General features: G+C 60.7%; 1 protein-coding gene across 6 annotated transcripts in view; it reads left to right on the forward strand.

Moving 5' to 3' along the window:
- RALGDS (ral guanine nucleotide dissociation stimulator) overlaps positions 1–17,911 on the forward strand; it is a 46,375-nt gene extending 28,464 nt beyond the window's left edge. For 3 of the 6 annotated variants that reach the window (XM_068553786.1, XM_068553787.1, XM_068553782.1), the window contains exons 2-18: positions 3,860–3,970; positions 4,906–5,099; positions 5,632–5,763; positions 6,594–6,787; positions 7,001–7,341; positions 8,095–8,310; positions 8,491–8,594; positions 9,014–9,098; positions 10,474–10,542; positions 10,947–11,042; positions 11,533–11,565; positions 11,863–11,984; positions 12,180–12,275; positions 12,586–12,787; positions 12,919–13,161; positions 14,415–14,529; positions 17,049–17,911. In XM_068553786.1, coding sequence (XP_068409887.1) covers positions 3,860–3,970; positions 4,906–5,099; positions 5,632–5,763; positions 6,594–6,787; positions 7,001–7,341; positions 8,095–8,310; positions 8,491–8,594; positions 9,014–9,098; positions 10,474–10,542; positions 10,947–11,042; positions 11,533–11,565; positions 11,863–11,984; positions 12,180–12,275; positions 12,586–12,787; positions 12,919–13,161; positions 14,415–14,529; positions 17,049–17,224 — 2,529 coding nt within the window. In that variant the 3' untranslated portion in view covers positions 17,225–17,911. The remainder of the gene's footprint in view (positions 1–3,859; positions 3,971–4,905; positions 5,100–5,631; positions 5,764–6,593; positions 6,788–7,000; positions 7,342–8,094; positions 8,311–8,490; positions 8,595–9,013; positions 9,099–10,473; positions 10,543–10,946; positions 11,043–11,532; positions 11,566–11,862; positions 11,985–12,179; positions 12,276–12,585; positions 12,788–12,918; positions 13,162–14,414; positions 14,530–17,048) is intronic. The other 3 variants (XM_068553783.1, XM_068553784.1, XM_068553785.1) reach the window with 3 other exon arrangements.
- Positions 17,912–19,795: the final 1,884 nt, after the last annotated feature.

Consider the following 19,795-nt stretch of genomic DNA (forward strand, 5'->3'; position numbering starts at 1 on the left):
CCTGTTCCTGGGTGCTTTGTATGCCTGGCGCCGAGCTGGTCCTGCCGCTCGTGTCCCCTCTTGTGACCCCTGCCGCCTTCGTCCCCTTGGAGAGCTGCTGCCCTTCGCCCATCTCCCAGACAGGCTCACTGAGGCCAAGGGCTGCAGGGCTCAGCTGAGCTGGGAGCCAGAGCCCTGCAGGAAAGACAGTACCTTTGGGTCCGGGGGGCCCTGGAGGAGGGGCCTCGTGTGCCCAGGGCTGCAGGGTGCTGGCGGGTGGCTGGGTCAGGGCCTCGGGTGACCTCTGTGACTCAGTGGACCTGAGCAGCAGCTCAGCGGGGTGCCATGAGGTGCCCGGGCGGTGATCTCATGCACGTGGAGGCCACCACCAGCCCACTCCCCCACCCTCGCCTGAGTGAGACCAGGTTTCTCCACGTGCGGCCCCAGGGAGGAGACCACGGTGTGGCTTCAGGTCCTCCTCCTCCGTGAGCCCTTGGCCAGTGAGGAGGAGCCCGTCTGCAGCCAGAGGCGTCTGTGGGTCTGGAGGCCCCGCGTGGTCTCTAGTTGTAGCTTCCACAGGAAATGTACAGCTGAGCGGGAGGAGAGAGGTCACCAGGATGGGAGAAGGCGCCACCCCCGTGTGTGCAGGCACGAGCCGCCTTCTGGAAAAGGCCCAGTAGGTCCCCTCTGTTCTCTCCAGAAATAAGGGTGGGATCGGCCCCCGGCAACCTTGTTATTCTGTCTTGTGGGAATCGGGGCTCGGCCTGCAGTCAGTTGGGGACACGGCATCCTGCTGGCCCATCACCCCAAGAAGGCTGATCAGGTGACACACTAACATGTCACCCAGGCTGTTTCCTTGTCCCTGGGGCTCCGGGCTGTGCTCCGAGGGACAGCGGGGTGTGGGGCACCCTGGTGCCCATTCTGCCAGCCTCTGCTCACGAGGAGCTGGAGGCATCTCACCACCTTCACTCCAGACCCAAGTGGTGGAAGGCCGGGCGCTGTGTGCAAGGCCCAGCTGCCAGCTGTGTCCCTGGGCCCTGGGGACATCTGCGGGTGCCTGCTTGGGGCGGGACAGGAGGATCTGTCCCCTGAGGACACAGCCACCCACCTGGCATTCTTTTTCCCTAAGAGCTCACTGCTGCCCTGTGGACGCCTCCCCCCAGGGCATCTGCTGTTTGCTCGGCCATGCCCTCCCCCGGGAGCTCCCCAGCCCCTGCCAGAGCATCCCCAGGGACTTGGCGCTGCCCACACGGGCTGCCTGTTCCCGGGCCTGTGTGCTGTCTGCTAACAGGATGGGTCACCTGTGGGGGCCAGGGCCCAGCCCTTCCTGCCCCAGAGGGTCCCGGGGCAGGCGCCAGGGCTGTCGGCCGCTGTCCTTCTCTGTCCCTGGAAGCGCGGTGGGAGCGAGGAGCAGACGCCCCACCCTGCCGCTTTGTGCCCAGGACGCGGGCAGCTCTCTTTGGGTCCCGCTTCGCCGTTGTCTCTTGGTCGACGGTTTAAATGGCGCCTGTTCTCTGCGCTGCTTGGACGATCTGGTTTTGTTCCTGCTGCTGGGCTGCGGTGAAGGGCCCGGAGAGGACACGGTTAGCTCCGCGGGGCTGGAGCAGCTCCCCATCTGTGCCACAGGGCGGTGACTCCCCCTGGCCCAGCATGTGCAGCTCTCGGCGTCCTGCCCTGCCCCCCACCGGGCTGGCAGAAGGGGGCCCCTGGGGTGGGGGAAGGGCTTGGGATCACATGACGCCCGGGCAGGGCAGCCAGCTGCTCGGCTGCCAGCGAGGCCCATGGCTCACTGCAGAGCCGCTGTTTAGACCCGCTCAGGGATGGCGAGGCCTCCCGTTGGTTGGCCTGGCCAGGAAGCGCTTCTGTCCAGCAGGCCTCGATGGGGGCCCCGCTGGGAGCCAGGTGCCGTGTGCGCTGCCACGGGGCTCGAGTCCCGTGCCCACAGGCAGGCAGGTCCAGCACGGGAACTCTAAACTGCTGCCGGTGACTTGGGTGCTCAGGACACTGGCTCCAGGCTGGACCAGAAGTGGCTGGAATCCCCCGGGGAGGGACGGGCCTTTCCAGGGCGGGCAGCAGCCTCTGCGAGAGGCAGTCGAGGACCCCTGGGGAGAGGTGGGGGGGGGGGTGGACAGGGCCCTGGTCTCGCCGGTGGATGGCAGGCCCCTGGCATCACCCATCACCGCGGCCTCTTGTAGGCCGGGGAAGGATGTGTGACCCAGGGGAGGAAAGTGCGCATCTGTTTCAGTTCTCCTGCCTCAGGGGGAGGAGTTTCCCCTCCTCGATGGAAGGGCTGGACCTCCCCAAGCGTGGGCTCTTGAGGTGAGGGCCCTCTACCTGCGGGTTCCCTGCTGACTTCCAAGAAACGCCTGGCTGTGTCTCCGGAGAAGGCGAAGGGTCAGGAGCCCCGGTGTGATTGCACTGGCTTTCCCGTTGGTACGATGCCCAGAGTGGGAGGGCGGCCTTGGGTCAGAGGAAGTAGATTTCCGGAGGATGGCTCCCAGGCCTCCCAGAGCCCTTGAGGCAGGAGGTAAGAGGCCCAGGCCCACCCCCGCTCCCTAGCCCCTGACCCCAGGGGTGCTGGTGTCCGGGGGTACAGCCCACGGGACACTGGGCACCTGGTTCCTACCCAGGGGCCCAGCTTAGGCCGAGGGACTTAGGGAAGGGCTGTCGGTGGGGCCCAGGCTGAGTCAGCACTTCCGCTGGGCCTTCTGTGAGCTCCACGCCCACCCTGAGCTGGGGCAGCGACCCGAGATCCTAGCTGCTGGCATTGACCATGTGACTGATGGCCCTTTGCCAGCTAGCACCTCCCCCCTCCTCCCTAAACTCTCAGAGGTCTGTCTCTTTACTCCTAGGCCCCCCTCCCCACTGCAAGCTCACCCCATCCCCGGACACGGGCAGTGGGAGAGGAGGTGGAGAAGCCCAGGGCAGCAACGACCGAGTGGCCTTGGCCAGGCCTTGATGCAGCCCCCGGGCCAGCCTGCCCAGCAGGGGGGATCACTGCCTTTTAAAACAAGGGTCTTTCTGCCCGGGGTCCAGGGAGCAGCCAGATGACAACCACCCCCCCCCCCCGCCCCCCGCAACTTCCTGGCCTAGCAAAGTCCTGTGGCTTTGAAGTTCCGTGGAACCCCAGGCATCAGCCCGGACGCCGGCACTGTCGTCATTCTCGTGCTGTCCCCACGCACGTGATGACGAACAGGGAACTGGGAACTCCTCTGTTGCCCAAGAAGGCACAAGAGCCTGAATGAGCAGAAAGGGAAGGAAGTGGCCTTGGCTGTGGCCGTCGAGGATGCCCGCACCTGCCCCAGACCCGGGAGACTGACTCCAGGGCTGGGGCAGCTGTTGGCGGGGGCCGGCTGGGCACGTGAGGGTGAGGGGGCCAGGGGCCTCACGCCCTGGGGGAGGCATCTTCTCGGGGGGCCAGAGCCCCCTAGGCGCAGTGGGCTGAGTTAGGGCCTCGGGGTCCCGGCTCCGCTGTTCACTCGCAGCGGCATGGCTTTGGATGGGTTGCTCTTGCTTCGGCTTCTGTGTAGTCACCTGTGAAATGACCGGATAACAGTACTCGCCTTGGGGTGTGGGCGGGAGCGGGGAGACCCCCCCCTGGGCAGGGGCAGGCTGTCGTTGGAACCCCAGTGGGTGCGTCTTGTTCACACCCAGCCATGGCTGGTGGGGTGAGGAGGCGGGTGCTGGGGGCAGTGCCTGCCGCCCCGATAGTAACCCCCGGCCCTCCAGCTGTCGTCCTGTTTCATTCTGGGCTGGAGGTCTCTGTGGCCACCGACCTTTGCCTCATCTAGGGAGCAGGAAGTGGCACGGGGTGTCCCCCTGCCGCACAGCCAGGCAGGCCCTGACACCCCCGCCCGGCATCTGGGCGCTGTCTTTGCAGAGCTCCACGCAGGAGATTGGCGAAGAGCTGGTCAACGGGGTCATCTACTCCATCTCCCTGCGCAAGGTTCAGGTGCACCACGGCGCCAACAAGGGCCAGCGCTGGCTCGGGGTGAGTGTGGCTGGGGGGTCTCCGTGCCCAGAACCCCGAGAAGGCCCGGGATCCAGGGGCCACCCTGGCCACTCCACTGGGCTCCCTCCCAGGGCTTTCCTGCCTGACGGTCCCCCAGTCCTGCTCCCAAAGGAATCTGGGCCCTCACCCCTCCCCTACTGTCCAGCCCTGGGCTGGGCCAAGTGCATAGTTCACTGTTCACTTATTTGTATGAACATCAAAAAAGACACTTTTATACTATTTCCCCTTCATGTTAGGCGGGGATTATTTATGCATTTTGCCCCAGTATTTCTTGTTTTAACGACTGTCCTTCCACACCTTCTCCAAGGCTTTCATCACCTTACTTAGTAGGGCTTTTTTTTTTTTTTTTTTTAACCCAAAAAGGGCTCAGGCTACTATATATGGTTCTCTGCAAGTTGCCGTCACGGAACACAACTCCATGACCCCTCCAGGTCAGAGCGGGGGCCTGACAGATGCGTAACATTTCAGAAGGGAGGCTGGTTACCAACCATTACTCAGCCTTTCACTGCCGTGGACCTTGACGGGATTCCTTTCTGCAGCCATTTCCACAGTGCCGCCCTGAATAGCCTCTGGGTCCTAACATACCGTGCCCTTCCACCCCAGGCTGAGCCTCTGTTTTCTCATCTCTAGAACGGGGATGCTTTGCCAGGGATCACGGGGATTCTGCCCTTAATCTGGCGAGGCGCTATCATTACTCAGCTAACAAAACCACCTGAAGGTGTTGGTATTGCTAGTTTCATCATCCCCCACCTCCAGTTCAAAAGCTGAGACCCTTTTTCTGTTCGGGGCACTCACGTCCCATCTCCGTCCAGAAGTCACCGAGCGCTTGGGACTTCCTCTGAGTTCCAACCCCCGCCCTCCCGGTGGGCCACGGTGCTGCCGCTGACCGTCTGTCCCTCTTTGTCCCACCCCAGTATGAAAATGAGTCAGCCCTGAACCTGTATGAGACCTGCAAGGTGCGGACCGTGAAGGCAGGCACGCTGGAGAAGCTGGTGGAGCACCTGGTGCCCGCCTTCCAGGGCAGCGACCTCTCCTATGTCACCATCTTCCTGTGCACCTACCGAGCCTTCACCACCACCCAGCGGGTCCTGGACCTGCTGTTCCAAAGGTGAGCGCCCCGCCCCTCCCCGGCACAGCGGCTCCCCGTGCACCCACTGGCTGTGTGTCTTGGGAATGTCGCTTTACCTCTCTGAGCCTCGGTTTGCTCACGTGAAGGCCGGGCTGCCCAGAGGCCCGACCTCCCAGGGCTGTCAGGACCGTCGGATAAGCGTGGACAGTGCGGCCCCGCGCCGGCCCTGTGGAAAGGACTGCTGAGGGATGGGGTGGTTTTAATTAAGGTTTTCCTCTGCCCCGTGGAGAAGCTCTCTGCTTCCAGCCCCTGGGCAGAACAGTTTTCCCATTTGTAAAGGAGGTTCCAGATTCTGTCTCAGGGGTCCTTCCTGGGAATAGCCAGAGCAGGGCTGGCTGGGGGCTGGCTGAGGGCCCAGGCCCACTCAGGCATCTGTAAGGTGCTGGTTGGGCTCATTCATTCAGCAGTACATACGAAGCACCTACTGTGTGCAGGCACTTTTCTAGGCATTTGGCTTAATTCAGTGAACGGTGCAGACAAAAATCCCTGCCTTCCCGGGCTTCCATCCTAGTCGGGGGTCAGCCAGTAACACTAGACGTCATAGCAGGTACGGTAGATGTGACGCCCTCACGGCCTCCTCTAGATACGGGTGCATCCTGCCTTATTCCAGCGTGGACGGCGGACCTCAGGACCAACTGAAAAAGTGAGTAGACTTTGCGTCCGATGGGAGGGGCTGGGCAGAACCTGGCTGCCACATATCTTGCGATTCCCGCTAGAGGGCTGAGGTCTGGGGGCTCCTCCTGCAGGAGGAAAGGAGTCAGAGAGCTGTGGCTGGGGTCCCATGTCCCCAGGGAGCAGAGGGGAGGCTGTGGGCTGAGAGCCGGCCCCTGAGAGCATCCATCCCCGCTCAGATCCGGGGCCCAGGACAGGAGGTGTGGGGGGGCAAAAGCTGCTGACACTTCAGCCTCGCAGCCCAATGTGAGTGCTCAGCTGGGGCTCACGGGAGCTCAGTCAGGGCCGGGGGGCCGGCTACGTCCCCACCACCAAGAATAGCGTCCCTGGGAGGACGAGCCCCGCACTCCGGCGCGGAGACCAAGGCAGCCGCCGGTGCGCGAGCCTCCGGTTCAGGTGCTCCGGTTCAGGTGCGCGAGGCCCGTGAAGGCCGGGCAGGGGGCACGCTCTGCTTGTCCCCTCCTCCCTCCCCTGTTTATGCAGCGCCTACTGTGTGCGGCCAGCCCAGCGCAATGAACAGAGCAGGCGCGGCCCTCCCTGCCCTCCTGCAGTTTCCTTTCCAGTGGGGAGGGCCCGGGGGGCTGGGGGCAGACAGGAGAGAGCCAGGCTCCCCCGAGGAAGGGAGAGGTGGTCACCAGGGATGGAGGGCCCCTTCCTACCAAGACTGCCCCTGCCTGGCAGCCCAGTGCGGGTGGGGCAGGGGCGGGCCCAGAAGCCCGGCCCCCATGGGGGAGCCAGGGGAGGGCCGCGTGGAAGGAGAGGCCAGGCCCCTGACTCTGCTGCCCGCCCGCCTGCCCCCAGTGCCGTCTCCTCCATCCTGGGCACCTGGCTGGACCAGTACTCCGAGGACTTCTGTCAGCCCCCGGACTTCCCCTGCCTCAAGCAGCTGGTGGCCTACGTGCAGCTCAACATGCCCGGCTCCGACCTGGAGCGCCGGGCCCGCCTCCTCCTGGCCCAGCTGGAGCACACGGAGCTCACCAAGGCAGAGCCGGAGGGTGAGGAGATCGGGGTGGGTGCGTGTGAGCGTGAGGGGAGGGGTCGGTGCTGGACACGGAGGCGCCCCCGAGGCTGCCTCAGGCCGCCCACGTGGGGACCGCTGTCGGGGAAGACGTCCTGGGCTGGTTCTTGAGCTGAGGCTTGTCTTAGGAGGCAGTGGTGTGTCTTGGAAAAAAAGGCAGGCGTGTTGCTGAACTTTTCTCCTCTTGCAGCTCTGTCTCCAGCTCTGAAACCAACTCCAGCCCTAGAGCCAGTGCCAGCACCAGCTCTAGCACCCAGGCCGGTGCCAGGTCCAGACCTTGAGCCGGTGCCAGGTCCAGACCTCGAGCCGGTGCCAGGTCCAGACCTCGAGCCAGCTCTGGCACCAGCACCAGCACCAGCTCCAGAGCTGGAGCCGGCTCTCTCGCAGACTCTAGAGCTCGGGCCAGCTCCAGCCCCAGAGCCTTCCTGGCCTTCGCCTGTGGCTGCAGAGAACGGGCTGGGTGAGGAGAAGCCTCACCTCCTGGCATTCCCGCCCGACCTGGTGGCAGAGCAGTTCACGCTGATGGACGCGGTAGGCAGCTCGTCTCAGCAGGGCGGGCAGGGGTGCACCTTCCTTCAGGCGTCTGCCCTGCCCTGTCCAGAGCTGATGTCCTGCCCCAAATCCCATTACAAACCGTGTCGCCTGGGCAGGTTTCCTCACCCGAAGGCCTCGACTCCCCTCCAGGCTGTGGACCCGGGCCCCATCCCTTGCACACGGTGTCTGGGTGGAATGAGGTGGAACGGTAGAAAGCTGGGCCGGGTCTGGCCCACCTGGTAGCGGACGGGAGCTCACTCCATGGGCCGCCCCCCCTTGCCCCCCACGTCTGCTGAGGAGGCCTCACCAGCTTCAGCACTTAGCAGGCACCTGGTGCGTGCTACAAGCCGTGGCAGATGGCAGACGCAGCCTCTGATTGTAGTGCCCACGTGAATGGGCATCTGGACAGGGGACAGGCCTGAGGCGTGATCAAGGGCTCAAAGCACCGCCTGGTATGGGCAGGTGTGGGCCACAGCTGGTGCTGGGAGTTAGGGTGGCCTGGGGAAGATGGCCACCTCTCTTTCCTGCCAGGGTCACCCTGGGTCACCTCGTGCTGGGTGCCCACAGTGGGCAGGGAACAAAACGAAGAGACGCCACCTCCCAGCACCTCCCCCGGCCGGGCTCGAGCCGCCTGCCCGGCTTCCAGAGCTCCAGCTCTGACCAGTGACCCTGCCTGGGCCTGGGGGGGGGGGTACTCTGGGCGTTGAGCTGGGGTGCGGCAGAGCCGGGTGACCTTCCCCTTGCCCCCAGGAGCTGTTCAAGAAGGTGGTGCCCTACCACTGCCTGGGCTCCATCTGGTCCCAGCGGGACAAGAGGGGCAAGGAGCACCTGGCTCCCACCGTCCGTGCCACCGTCGCCCAGTTCAACAGCGTGGCCAACTGCGTTATCACCACCTGCCTTGGGGACCGGAGCGTGACAGCCCGCGCCAGGGCCAGGGTGGTGGAGCACTGGATCGAGGTGGCCAGGGTACGCGGCCGCCGAGGGCCCGGGGGAGCCCTTTCTGGCCCTGGGTTGATCTCATCCGACCCCAGGAGCGCCTCCCGGGGCATCTGTCCCATCCGGGAGGGGGGTTCCTCCCTAAGAGGGACTGAAGCTGGAGCAGGCGGGAGCCCAGCCCCCTCTCACAGCCTGGCCCCTCCCTCCCAGGAGTGCCGGGTCCTCAAGAACTTTTCGTCCCTCTACGCCATCCTCTCTGCTCTGCAGAGCAACTCCATCCACCGGCTGAAGAAGACATGGGAAGAAGTTTCCAGGTGGGCAGGCTTCTCCCTGGAGGAGCTCCAGGGTGGACCCGGGGCCTCCCACGGGGCTGGGTGCTGCCTGGAACCTGCCCAGGGACAGTGCATCCTGGGGGGGCGGGGTCTTTCAGGCCCAGCAGTTCTGCCTCAGGACCTGGTCTCCTTGTCTGGCAGGTACTGGATTGAGCCACGTTGGGGATTTTCATGCGTCTGCTTCAACCACGCGATTCTGTGCACTTAAAATCAGAACTAGCCAAAACAGAGCCGCTCAGTCGGCTCTGAGACCCACCCCTCCAGGCCTACCGAGCCCTTAGGGTCCAGCGGAACTCTGTTTGGAAACCACCCATCCAGGCGGTTGGGGTCTCTGGGTCCTCAGATGTTTTCGCCGCTGCCCCCCGCCCCACCGTGCGCTCCTTTCTCCTTCCTTCCCCCAGGGACAGCGTCCGCATCTTTCAGAAGCTGTCGGAGATTTTCTCAGATGAGAACAACTACTCCCTAAGCAGAGAGCTGCTCATCAAGGTGGAGCCCGGGGGCTTGGGGTGGAGGGGCTTACGTTCCCACTGAAAGTTTCTTCGAAAACTTCTCATGAGGTCTCTTGGGTCTGTGGGCAGGTGGGGGGCAGTTTGGGAGACAGGAGGCCCTAGTACAGGGCTGGAGCAGGGCAGCTGGGCTGTTCCAGAGCTTTGGGCGGGGGAGGAGCAGGATTAGAGTCTCCTGGGTCCTCACTGGTCCCGCACCCGGGCGCTCGGGGTGGATGAGGTCAAGGGGGAGGGTCTCTTCCTTCCCCAGAGCAGCCCAACCTGTCCCCACAAAGCCCGGCCCTGCTGCTGCTCTGTCTGCACTCACCTCCGAGGGCCAGGCACCCCGCCTGCCCAGGGATGGTACTGCAGCGGCCGCCCAGCCGTCCCCCAAATGAGCAGACCCAGGAGGTAGATCTGGGGGCTGGGGGCTCTTCCCTCTGCCTCCGGGCAGACACTGCAAAGGAATCCAGGGAGTCTTCTCAGAGTCTCACCACAGGGCCTTTGTTGGCCGTGACAAACGCCCCACATGGCTTGTGGCAAGTGCAGGGGGGGTGCTAATGCATTCACGGGGGTCCTTCCGCAGAAACTTCCATGTAAAGAGGAAGCGAAGTGTCACCACCCAGTGCCCCCAGCAGCCCCAGCTCACCGTCTCAGAGGTGGCACCAAGGAGACCCCTCCTGAGTGGATGAAGGCAGAGCTCTGTGCAGGGGACGTCCCGAGGGGCTCCGTGGGGATGTGAAGGCTTTGGCCCGGCAGACACCCTGCTCAGCCAGGCCCCCCCAGAGTCCCTGTCCCACTCTGGATGGCTCGCCCGGCTGGGGGCCGGCACACACCAGAGGCTCTGAGCCCGGGACCTGGTCCGTGGAGGGCGGGGGCGTGCGCAGCAGGGCCTCCTGCTCTCCTCTGAGTCCTTCTGAGGCCCATTCAGAGGCAAGGCGCTGCCTGTCTCTGGGCCTCAATTTCCTCATCTGGAAAGTGGGGGAATGCTGACCCCGGGGTGCCAACCTCACGGGAAGGCAGTGAGGTTCAAGGGGGAAGGGAAATCTGCGTGAGTCTTGTGCAGGACCTCTGCCCTCCTGCAGAGACGGGGGGTCGGGGGGAACAGCACAGCCACAGTGATGGAGGTGTGGCGCTGAGTCCTTGGAGACCCCAAGGGGCAGGTGTAGTCCTCATCTGTACTTCCCAAGGAGGCCAGGCTGCTGGCCCACGTTCCCACACCCCGTGAGCACCCGAGCAGGGGTGCAGATCTAGGAATAGAGTACGCTGGGGTGGCTGGAGCATTTGCACCAGTGACCAAGGCCAAGGTCGGGTCTGCTGGTGGGTAACGGGGGGAGGGGCAGAAGGCCTCACCGACCCTGTCCTCGGCCCTGCAGGAGGGGACCTCCAAGTTTGCCACCCTGGAGATGAACCCCAAGAGAGCCCAGAGGCGGCCGAAGGAGGTGGTGAGTGCGCCCGAGGCTGGGAGAGGAGGGGCCGCCCCGAGCCCCCGCTCCTGTAGCTGCGCTGCCTGACATGACCCTTAGACCGACCTCCTCCAGGGCCTGGGGGCGCTGCGCCCTGACCAGCTGGTGTCGGGGGGACTCTTGGCCACCAGAGCAGGGGCCTGGAAGCGCTGGGCCCAGTGGGATTTGGGAGGGGGCAGGGGCCAGGGACCATGTATCTTGGGGATTTGCCAAATGCCAGGCCTGGAAGGTGGCTAGAGGGAGTTTGGGTCCATGCACGCTGGGAGGGGGACTTGGGGGCGATGGCTAAAGGTCCCCAGGCTGCTCCAAGTGGGAGGCCTGGGTGGGGCCGAGGGGTTTTCAGGGGAGGGGCCTTGCTCATCATTCCCCCTCCCCCCGCCCAGTTGTCACAGGGTGTCATCCAGGGCACCGTTCCCTACCTGGGCACGTTCCTCACAGACCTGGTGATGCTGGACACCGCAATGAAGGACTATCTGTATGTGAGTGAGCCCAGGGCCGGGGGCAGGGCGGGGGTCCTGAGCCCCGAGCTCTCACCAGAGGGTGCACCTCATCTTACGAGAGACCCCTGGCCGTCCCTGTGTCCCGGGGGCACCTGCCCATCTCAGCAGTGAGTGAACAGAGCTTGGTGCCCGGCTGGTGGGGCTCGGAACTGCAGGGGGTTTGACCCAGCAGGACGCAGCCCCTCCCTCAGGTGGCGGCCATGGGTGGAGAGGCTGGGCCCTCCAAGGTCGGGCACATGTGGCCAACCTGGCCTTCCTGCCCAAGGCCTCGGTCTCTCTAGCTGTTCTCAGACCCCTGAGCCTCGGCGCCCCCCTCCCACCCCGCCCTGGCACCCCAGTCCCACCCAGGTCCAGGTGTGTGCTGTGCTGCGCCCTGGTGTGTGCTCTGGGTAGTGCAGCCTGGGACCCGTGAGGGGTGGTCATGGGCTAGGGGACACTTTCTGATGGACGCTGGCCGTGTGCTTTCCAGGGGAGACTGATCAACTTCGAGAAGAGGAGGAAGGTGAGCAGCCGCAGCCTCACGGGAAGGGGGCCCGTGTGGGGGACGGGATCAGAGAGCCACCTGGCTAGAACACCCGGCTCCGACCCTTCCCTGTTACATTTTTGGGGAGAGTTGGATACAGAGAGAGGGGGAACCTCTCCCACGGGAGGATGGGGCAGGAGGTCGAATCAAGGACACCTTCCTGGAGGGGCTGTTTGAACCTGGCAGTGAGGACAGGGTGGGAAGTGGGGACCCAGAGGCTGGCACAGGCCCGGCCCACCCAGACCATCAGCGTCCTGTCCCTCCCTCTGGCCCCAGGAATTCGAAGTGATCGCCCAGATCAAGCTGCTCCAGTCAGCGTGCAACAATTACAGCATCGCACCCGAAGAGCACTTTGGGGCCTGGTTCCGGGCAATGGAGCGGCTCAGCGAAGCTGACAGGTGAGTCCGGGCAGGAGCTGGGGGGGGCACACGTGGGCTGTCTCTGGGCAGCTCCGGAGAGCCTGTGGCTTGGGATCCTGGGCAGCCTTGGATGCTGTCGCTGGTGACGGCCGGGCCCCTGGCCTCTAGCTGCCGGGCAGGCACCGGGAGGGAGACCTGAGTGCGGCTCCTCACAGCCGCCGCTTTGTCCTGTAGCTACACCTTGTCGTGTGAGCTGGAGCCCCCTTCCGAGTCGGCCAGCAACACCCTCAAGGTCAAGAAGAACACGGCCATCGTCAAGCGCTGGAGCGAGTTGAGTGGCCGGGTGGGCAGGGGCGCTCCCTCGGGGCTCGGGGAAGCTTCGGGCTGAGAGTGGGCTCAGGAGTCAGGCAGCTGGCACTGGGATCCCAGCTCCCCCGCCGACAGCCCTGTGACTGGGCCACTTGCTCCACTCCTCCGGGCCTCAGTTTTTCCCCCTGTGAAATGGGGTGATGCTAAATGATCTGTCGGACGCTGGAGCCAACGGGGTGATTGCCTGAGCACTCGGCCCAGAGTGCAGGGGACAGGGGTGGGCTGTGTCCCAGGAGAGGCCTTCCCCAAGTCAGCCAGCCCTTCCATGCAGCCGCCAGGCCCCCAGCACGGAGCTCAGTACCAGCAGCAGCTGCCACTCCAAGTCCTGTGACCAGCTCAGGTGCGGCCCCTACCTCAGCAGCGGGGACATTGCCGACGCACTCAGTGTCCACTCGGCCGGCTCCTCCAGCTCCGATGTGGAGGAGATCAACATGAGCTTTGTCCCAGAGTCCCCTGACGGCCAGGAGAAGAAGGTGACTGCCCCACCCCCTCCCTGGCAGCCCTTCTCAGCCCTTCCTAGGGCCCGAGTTCCCCGCTCCACGCTAGAAGCCCCCAGAGCTGGACAGTGGCCCGGGGCTTCTGCTGACCGTGCCATCCCCTGCAGTTCTGGGAGTCCACCTCACAGTCGTCCCCGGAGACCTCCGGCATCAGCTCGGCCTCCAGCAGCACCTCCTCCTCCTCAGCCTCCACCACGCCCGTGGCCACCACGCGCACCCACAAGCGCTCCGTGTCGGGGGTCTGCAGCTGCAGCTCCGCGCTGCCCCTCTACAACCAGCAGGTGGGCGACTGCTGCATCATCCGGGTGAGCCTGGACGTGGACAATGGCAACATGTACAAGAGCATCCTGGTGAGCCGGGCGGCCGTCCCCACGGGCCCCTCGCTCTGCTGGGCAGCAAATCCATATTGAACACCATGGACCGTCCCTGCCCTCCAGAACTGGTCTTCTAGTGGGTTGGGAAGGACAGAGGGTCAAGCAGAAAAAGGAATCAAAACAGCTAGTGTGTCGATGGTGATCAGTGCCGGGGCGGTGGACTAGGGGTTTACACCAGCAGTGGGGCAGGACCTCACCCATGACAGGCCGAGTGTAGCGGGGTGGGGGGGGGCGGGAGGGAGCAGCGTGCAGCCTCCCAAGGTGGGAGTGTGCCTGGGGCTTGGAGGAGCGGCTGGAGGTCCGCAGTGAAGGAGCGGGGGTCGGGTGAAGAGTAGGGGTCAGGAGAGCAGGACAGCGTCGGGGGCCTGGATCTCGTGGGAGACAGGAGCGCTGTAAGTTGGAGCAGAGGAGGGGCAGCGGTGACTTGCGGCCTCTCCGTGGGCGCTGGGCTGGTGCCGGCAGATGCAGGGCGGCCAGTTAGGAGGCGGCTGCTGCAATCCAGGGGGGATAGCAGTGGCTGCGCCAGGCTGGCGGCCGTGGAGGTGGCCGGTGGTGTCAGACACCGGGGATAGTTGGAGGTGTTGCGATCTCGCCAGCGGGAGTTGCCCGCAAACACTGTGTATGTTGAGGGGGGGTTGGGGGCTGGGGGGACTCCTCTCATCTTCCGGAACTCAGGCTGCCAGTGAGCCATTTGCACCCCCAGAATCCTCCCCCATCCTCCCACACTGGGTCAGATGCCCTGTTAACGCCGTCACCTGTGTCACCCCGAGTCTGAGGCCCGCCTGTGCTCTGGCCCTTGGGTTCAAGGCAGCAGGGGTTGGCCTGCACTCTCCCCCACTGCAGCCTCCAGCTCCTCCTCTCTCACCTCCAGGGCTGGGACTAGATGCCTTCTGTGCCCAGGTGCAATGATACCGTTGTCCTGGATGGGCAGGGTCAAGGGGAACGGTTAAGGGGAGCAGCCCCGGGGGCAGGCAGTTGCCCTCGGTGGTGTTGGGAGGAGGCGGCAGGCTTGCAGGAGACGGGGGGGTAAGTGATTGGGGTACATGGAGGCCTCCCCAGAGGGGCAGGAGAAGGAGGCAGAACCCCCCTGGACCCGGCATCCGGTCAGAGGCTGTGTGCTCCTGTGCGCACAGCGCCGAGGCAGCTCTGAGGGCCCTGGGCTGCTGCGCCCTGGACCCTCAAGCTACACCAGACCCTTGCCCTGATGGCCTGTCCCCGACGCCGTCCAGGTGACCAGCCAAGACAAGGCTCCAGCTGTAATCCGCAAAGCCATGGACAAACACAACCTAGACGCGGATGAGCCGGAAGACTACGAGCTGGTGCAGGTTATCTCGGATGATCGAAGTAAGTCAGGGCCGGCCAGGTGGGCGGTGGGGCCGGGGGGCAGGGGAGCACGGTGCCCCAGGCCCACCACCCCAGAAGACGTGCCACCAGGGTGGGCCTGGGCTTTGTCCACACACAGACCTGCCTAGGGGCAGCTCTGGATGCCCCCAGTGTCTCCTCCCTGGCCCCTGGTGGCTGCTGGGCCCTTGTCCCATGCCCTTCCCTGGCCGTGAACAGGCAGTGGGAGACCTCGTTCAGTGGTAGCGTCATCGAGGAGGGGAGAGAAAAGGCTTTTCTCCTGGGGCCAGGCAGCCAGATGGCCGAGCCCACAGGCCGTACAAAAGGGCGTTTTCTGGCTAAGATGGGAAATGTGTGCTTCAGAAAGGATCGTGACTACCGTGGATTAAAGCATCGAATTTGTGAAAATCCATGAACGTATGACACTGTCTTAGTCCGTTCTGGCTGCTATAACAAAATACCACCACTGGTGGCTTCTAAATGACAGAAATTTATTTCTCATGGTTCTGGAGCTAGAAGTCCAAGATCAGGGTGCCAGCATGGTCAGGTTCTGGTGAAGGCCCTCTTCTGGGTTGCCGGCGGCTGACTTCTCACTGTGAACCCAAATGGTGGAAGGGCGTGGGGAGCTCTCTGGGGTCCCTTTTATAAGGGCACGAATCCCATTCGTGGGGCTCCACCCTCCACCCTCACCTCCTAATCCCATCACATTGGGGGTTAGGATTTCAACGAATTTAGAGAGGACACAAACTTTCAGCCCATAGTAGATACTAAACACAGAGGCTACTAGGGAGCAGCTGGGTATTCTAAAAACCGGGAAAGGGAAAGGATCAAGAACAAGCACAGACTTGGAACCAGACAGCTACGGCTTGTAGACCTCGGGCAAATTCCTTAAGTCCTCTGTGCCTGTTTTCCCATCCCCACAATGGAGATAAAATAGGTAGGGAGTTGATCCATATATACATGGCTTATATGCTCATGTGTGTACATGTACCATAGATGTGCCATAACTGCAAAGATTATTGTCACTCTTTCCTTTCCCATGAGCTGATCCCGCATTCACAGCCATTACCCAGACAGTTAGCAATGACCTGCCACGATCCCTAGAAGTTGTTTCCTATATCCTCTCTTACCTTGTTGCACCATTTTGGTGAGGTAAGCAAGGCAGGTGGGACGCCCATCTTACAGAAAAGGAAGACTGAGACCTAGACAGGTTAAGGACCAGAATAAGAGACACACGATGGAGCCCAGAGTACACATGTTCCAGCCTAGCAGTGGAGAATAGCAGGCTCAAGGCCAGAGGAGAGGATGGGAAACAGAGCCAAGAGCAAGTACCTGCTGGGAGCCTGGCACCCTTTGAAACCCTATGCAGGAGGCCTGGGGCAAAGCCCGCCCTTCACTTGGCCCCAGAGCCCTTGTCCTGAGTTGTGCAGGATTCCGGGGAGGTGGTCTAGGTTCTAGAAAGCTTATTGCAGCTGGAGCTCCTGATCAGTGAAGGCAGTAGGGGGCAGGCTGGGATGACCCTTTACCAGCTGCAGACTGAGGTGGGGCTTCCTGGAGTCGGAGTCCTTTCTATTTTTATTTTTATTTTATTCTTATTTTTGGCTGTGTCAGGTCTTCGTTGCTGCGCACAGGCTTTCTGTAGTTGTGGCGAGCGGGGGCTACTCTTCGTTGCAGTGTGCGGGCTTCTCATTGCGGTGGCTTCTCGTTGCAGAGCGCGGGCTCTAGGTGTGCGGGCTTCAGTAGTTGTGGCACGCGGGCTCAGTAGTTGTAGTGCATGGGCTTAGTAGTTGTGGCGCGCAGGCTCTAGGGTATGAGGGCTTCAGTAGTTGTGGCACATGGGCTTAGTTGTTCCATGGCATGTGGGATCTTCCCGGACCGGGGATGGAACCCGTGTCCCCTGCGTTGGCAGGCGGATTCTTAACCACTGCACCACCAGGGAAGTCCCCAGAGTCCTTTTTTATTTGAATTCCTTTTTTCTTTTTTTTTTTTTTAATTAATTAATTATTTATTTATTTTTGGCTGCGTTGGGTCTTCGTTGCTGTGCGCGAGCTTTCTCTAGTTGTGGCGAGTGGGGGCTACTCTTCGTTGCGGTGCGCGGGCTTCTCATTGTGGTGCCTTCTCTCTTTGCAGAGCATGGGCTCTAAGCGTGCAGACTTCAGTAGCTGTGGCACATGGGCTCAGTAGTTGTGGCTCGCGGGCTCTAGAGCGCAGGCTCAGTAGTTGTGGCACATGGGCTTAGTTGCTCCGCGGCATGAGGGATCTTCCCAGACCAAGGATCAAACCCGTGTCTCCTGCGTTGGCAGGCGTATTCTTAACCACTGTGCCACCAGGGAAGTCCCTCAGTGCCTCAGCAGAGTCTGTCCCAGGCAGGTGTCATTAAGAGGGGTCCTTGGTGGTCCTGGAGTTGCATTGAGGGGTCTCAGGTCTCTGGATCAGGCCTGCCCTCCTGGGGGCTCTCAAGTGGTGGGGTGTCCAGTGGGGCCCCCATAAGCACAGCTGACCTTCTGCCCCTCCCCGACCAGAGCTGAAGATCCCTGACAACGCCAATGTGTTCTACGCCATGAACTCTACTGCCAACTATGACTTTGTCCTAAAGAAACGGACCTTCACCAAGGGGGCAAAGGTCAGGCATGGAGCCAGCTCTACCCTGCCCCGCATGAAGCAGAAGGGACTCAAGATTGCCAAGGGCATCTTCTAACTTGTCCCTAGCTGGCCAGCCACAGAGCTGCCCTTTCCAGGGTCTAGCTGGCTGGGCAACTAAGCACTTACAGACTGCAGTGGCTCAGGCCAGGTGGGCACCTGTGCCCAACCTGCCAGCCCAGGCCACCCCCAGACTCCAGTTTCCCCCTGAACCTCTCCTGCTGCCGGGATTGATGCCTGCCAGTCGATGGGCTGACCTGGCCTCCCGTGGACCACTCGCTGCCTTAGGTGCCTTCTGCTTTCTGGAACCAGAGGACTAGCTGACTTTTGCCAAGCAGCACTGCCAATGGGCACGGAGCCCTGCATGCCGCCGGGCACTGCCCTCCGTATACTTCCCTCACACCTTGCCAGGTGTGGGCCACTGCCACCTGTGCCCATGGGCACCCCAGGGCATCACTCATCCACCAGGTCTGACCACTGCAGTTCTCTCCTCCCACCATTGTGGCCTTCCTCAGGCTGCACCAAAGATTCCATCATCAGGGCCAACTGAAAGTGAGGGAGTCTCGCCCACTGCCCACTCCAGCCCTCCCCTGGCAGAGGAGAGAGACACCCCCTTCACGGACCACACTCTTAACCGGTGAGTGAGGACGGTCTCGGCCAAGTCCCACTGATGTGAGATTTCATGACACTGCAAGTGCCATTCACCACTGCATCCTGGGCTTTACGAGACCACACGAGACGGGGATTGGTGGGAAAGGAGGGTTTCGGGGGGAGGGGAGGGGGATTGAATATTTGTATAAAAGGTGAAAAAAAATGTTTACCAGTTGGGGAGGGGCAATATTTATTTGTTGTAAATAGCAAATGCTAGACTTGAATATTATATTAAAATCCTGTTTCTACTATAGCCTGGGAGTTGTGGTATTGTTCTTTCATTGCCTGTGCTCATTGAAGTGAGATACAGACTCTCACATTCCATGTTCAAATAGGAAATCTTGCAGGGTTATTGGTTTATTTTACGCAGGAAATAAAGAAGGGCAGGAAAAGCAAGAAGGGCCAGCCACACTTCTCTGGCTCACTTAAGGAAACAGAGAAGTCCACCTTTCACAGAGCACATGTTCACTTCAGTATCATTAAACTGGGCCATGAGCTGAGACAGCCCCTCAGAACCCCTGGTATTTGAAATTGGAAGTGCTTTCACACGGCATAGCAGCAACCTATGAAATTCCAGTGTTTTTAAAAACAACGTTTTTGGGACTTCCCTGGTGGCGCAGTGGTTAAGACTCTGCACTCCCAATGCAGGGAGCCCGGGTTCGATCCCTGGGCAAGAAACTAGATCCCACATGCATGCCGCAACTAAGAGTTTGCATGCCACAACTAAGGAGCCCGCGTGCCACAACTAAGACCCAGTGCAACCAAATATATAAATAAATAAATCTTTTTTTTAATAAATAAAATAAATAAAAATAACGTTTTTAACAGAAAATGGTGGAGTAAAGATCAGTCTCTCCATGGAAACAACAGTTAAGCTGGGGGAAAAAAAGCAACTATCAGAATCAACGATTTTGGGACTCTGGAACCTCATCAGACACAACAACCAGGAGAGTGCTTGATGAAGGGTGACGCTGCTGAACTTCAACTGTTAAGGAAATCTCTGCCAGGTCACACACTGACCCCTGAGACAATGGGGCAGAAGCTGCAGTGACTACACAACAAAGAATACAGGCCTTTTAAAACCAGTTTGGAAAAGTCACTACAGAAACGGAAGACAGCAGCCCTCAAGCAACAGAAGCGATCCCTGAGGAGGGGGAGAATCTGATTTCCAGAGTTACGATATCATAATACTCAATATCCAGGTCTCAACAAATCACAAAGCATATCAAGAAACAGAAAAATAGGGCTTGTTCACAGGAAAAAAAAAAAAAAGAATTGGACAGAAACTATCCCTGAGGAGGCTCAGACATTAAAATTACTGGTCAAAGACATTAAGTCAACTGTCTTGAATATGCTTGGTGAGCTAAAAGGAACCATGGACAAAAAACTAAAGGAAATCAAGAGAACAATGTAAGAACATATAGGGAATTTAGTAAAGAGATAGGAATTATAAAAATAAACCAAGTGGAAATTCTGGATCTGAAAAGTACAATAACTGAAATGAAGAACTCACTAGAGGGGTTCAGTGGCAGATTTGAGCAGTCAGAAGAAAGAATCCGTGAACTAAGGCAGTTGAAATTATTCTGCCTGAGGAGCAGAAAGGAAAAAGAATGAAGAAGATTGAACAGACCCAGAGGGACTATGGGGACACCATTGAATGTAACTGCATATGCATAAAGAGAGTCCCAGAAGGAGAGAGATTATTTGAAGAAATAATGGCTGAAAACATCTCAAATTTGATGAAAGACATAAATCTACACATTAAGAAGCTCAATGAACTCCAAGCATGATAAACTCAAAGAGAGCCACACAAGACACATTACAACACAATTGTTGAAAGACAAAAAGGAAATCTTGAAAGCAACAAGAAAGAAACAATCACGTGCAAGGGGTGGGGTGGGGTCCCTCCACAATAAGATTTAACAGCTGATTTTTTTCATCAGAAACTATGGCAACCAGAAGGCCGTAGGGTGACATA

Source organism: Eschrichtius robustus, chromosome 10, assembly GCF_028021215.1.
Source record: "Eschrichtius robustus isolate mEscRob2 chromosome 10, mEscRob2.pri, whole genome shotgun sequence".
Classification (NCBI taxonomy): domain Eukaryota; kingdom Metazoa; phylum Chordata; class Mammalia; order Artiodactyla; family Eschrichtiidae; genus Eschrichtius; species Eschrichtius robustus.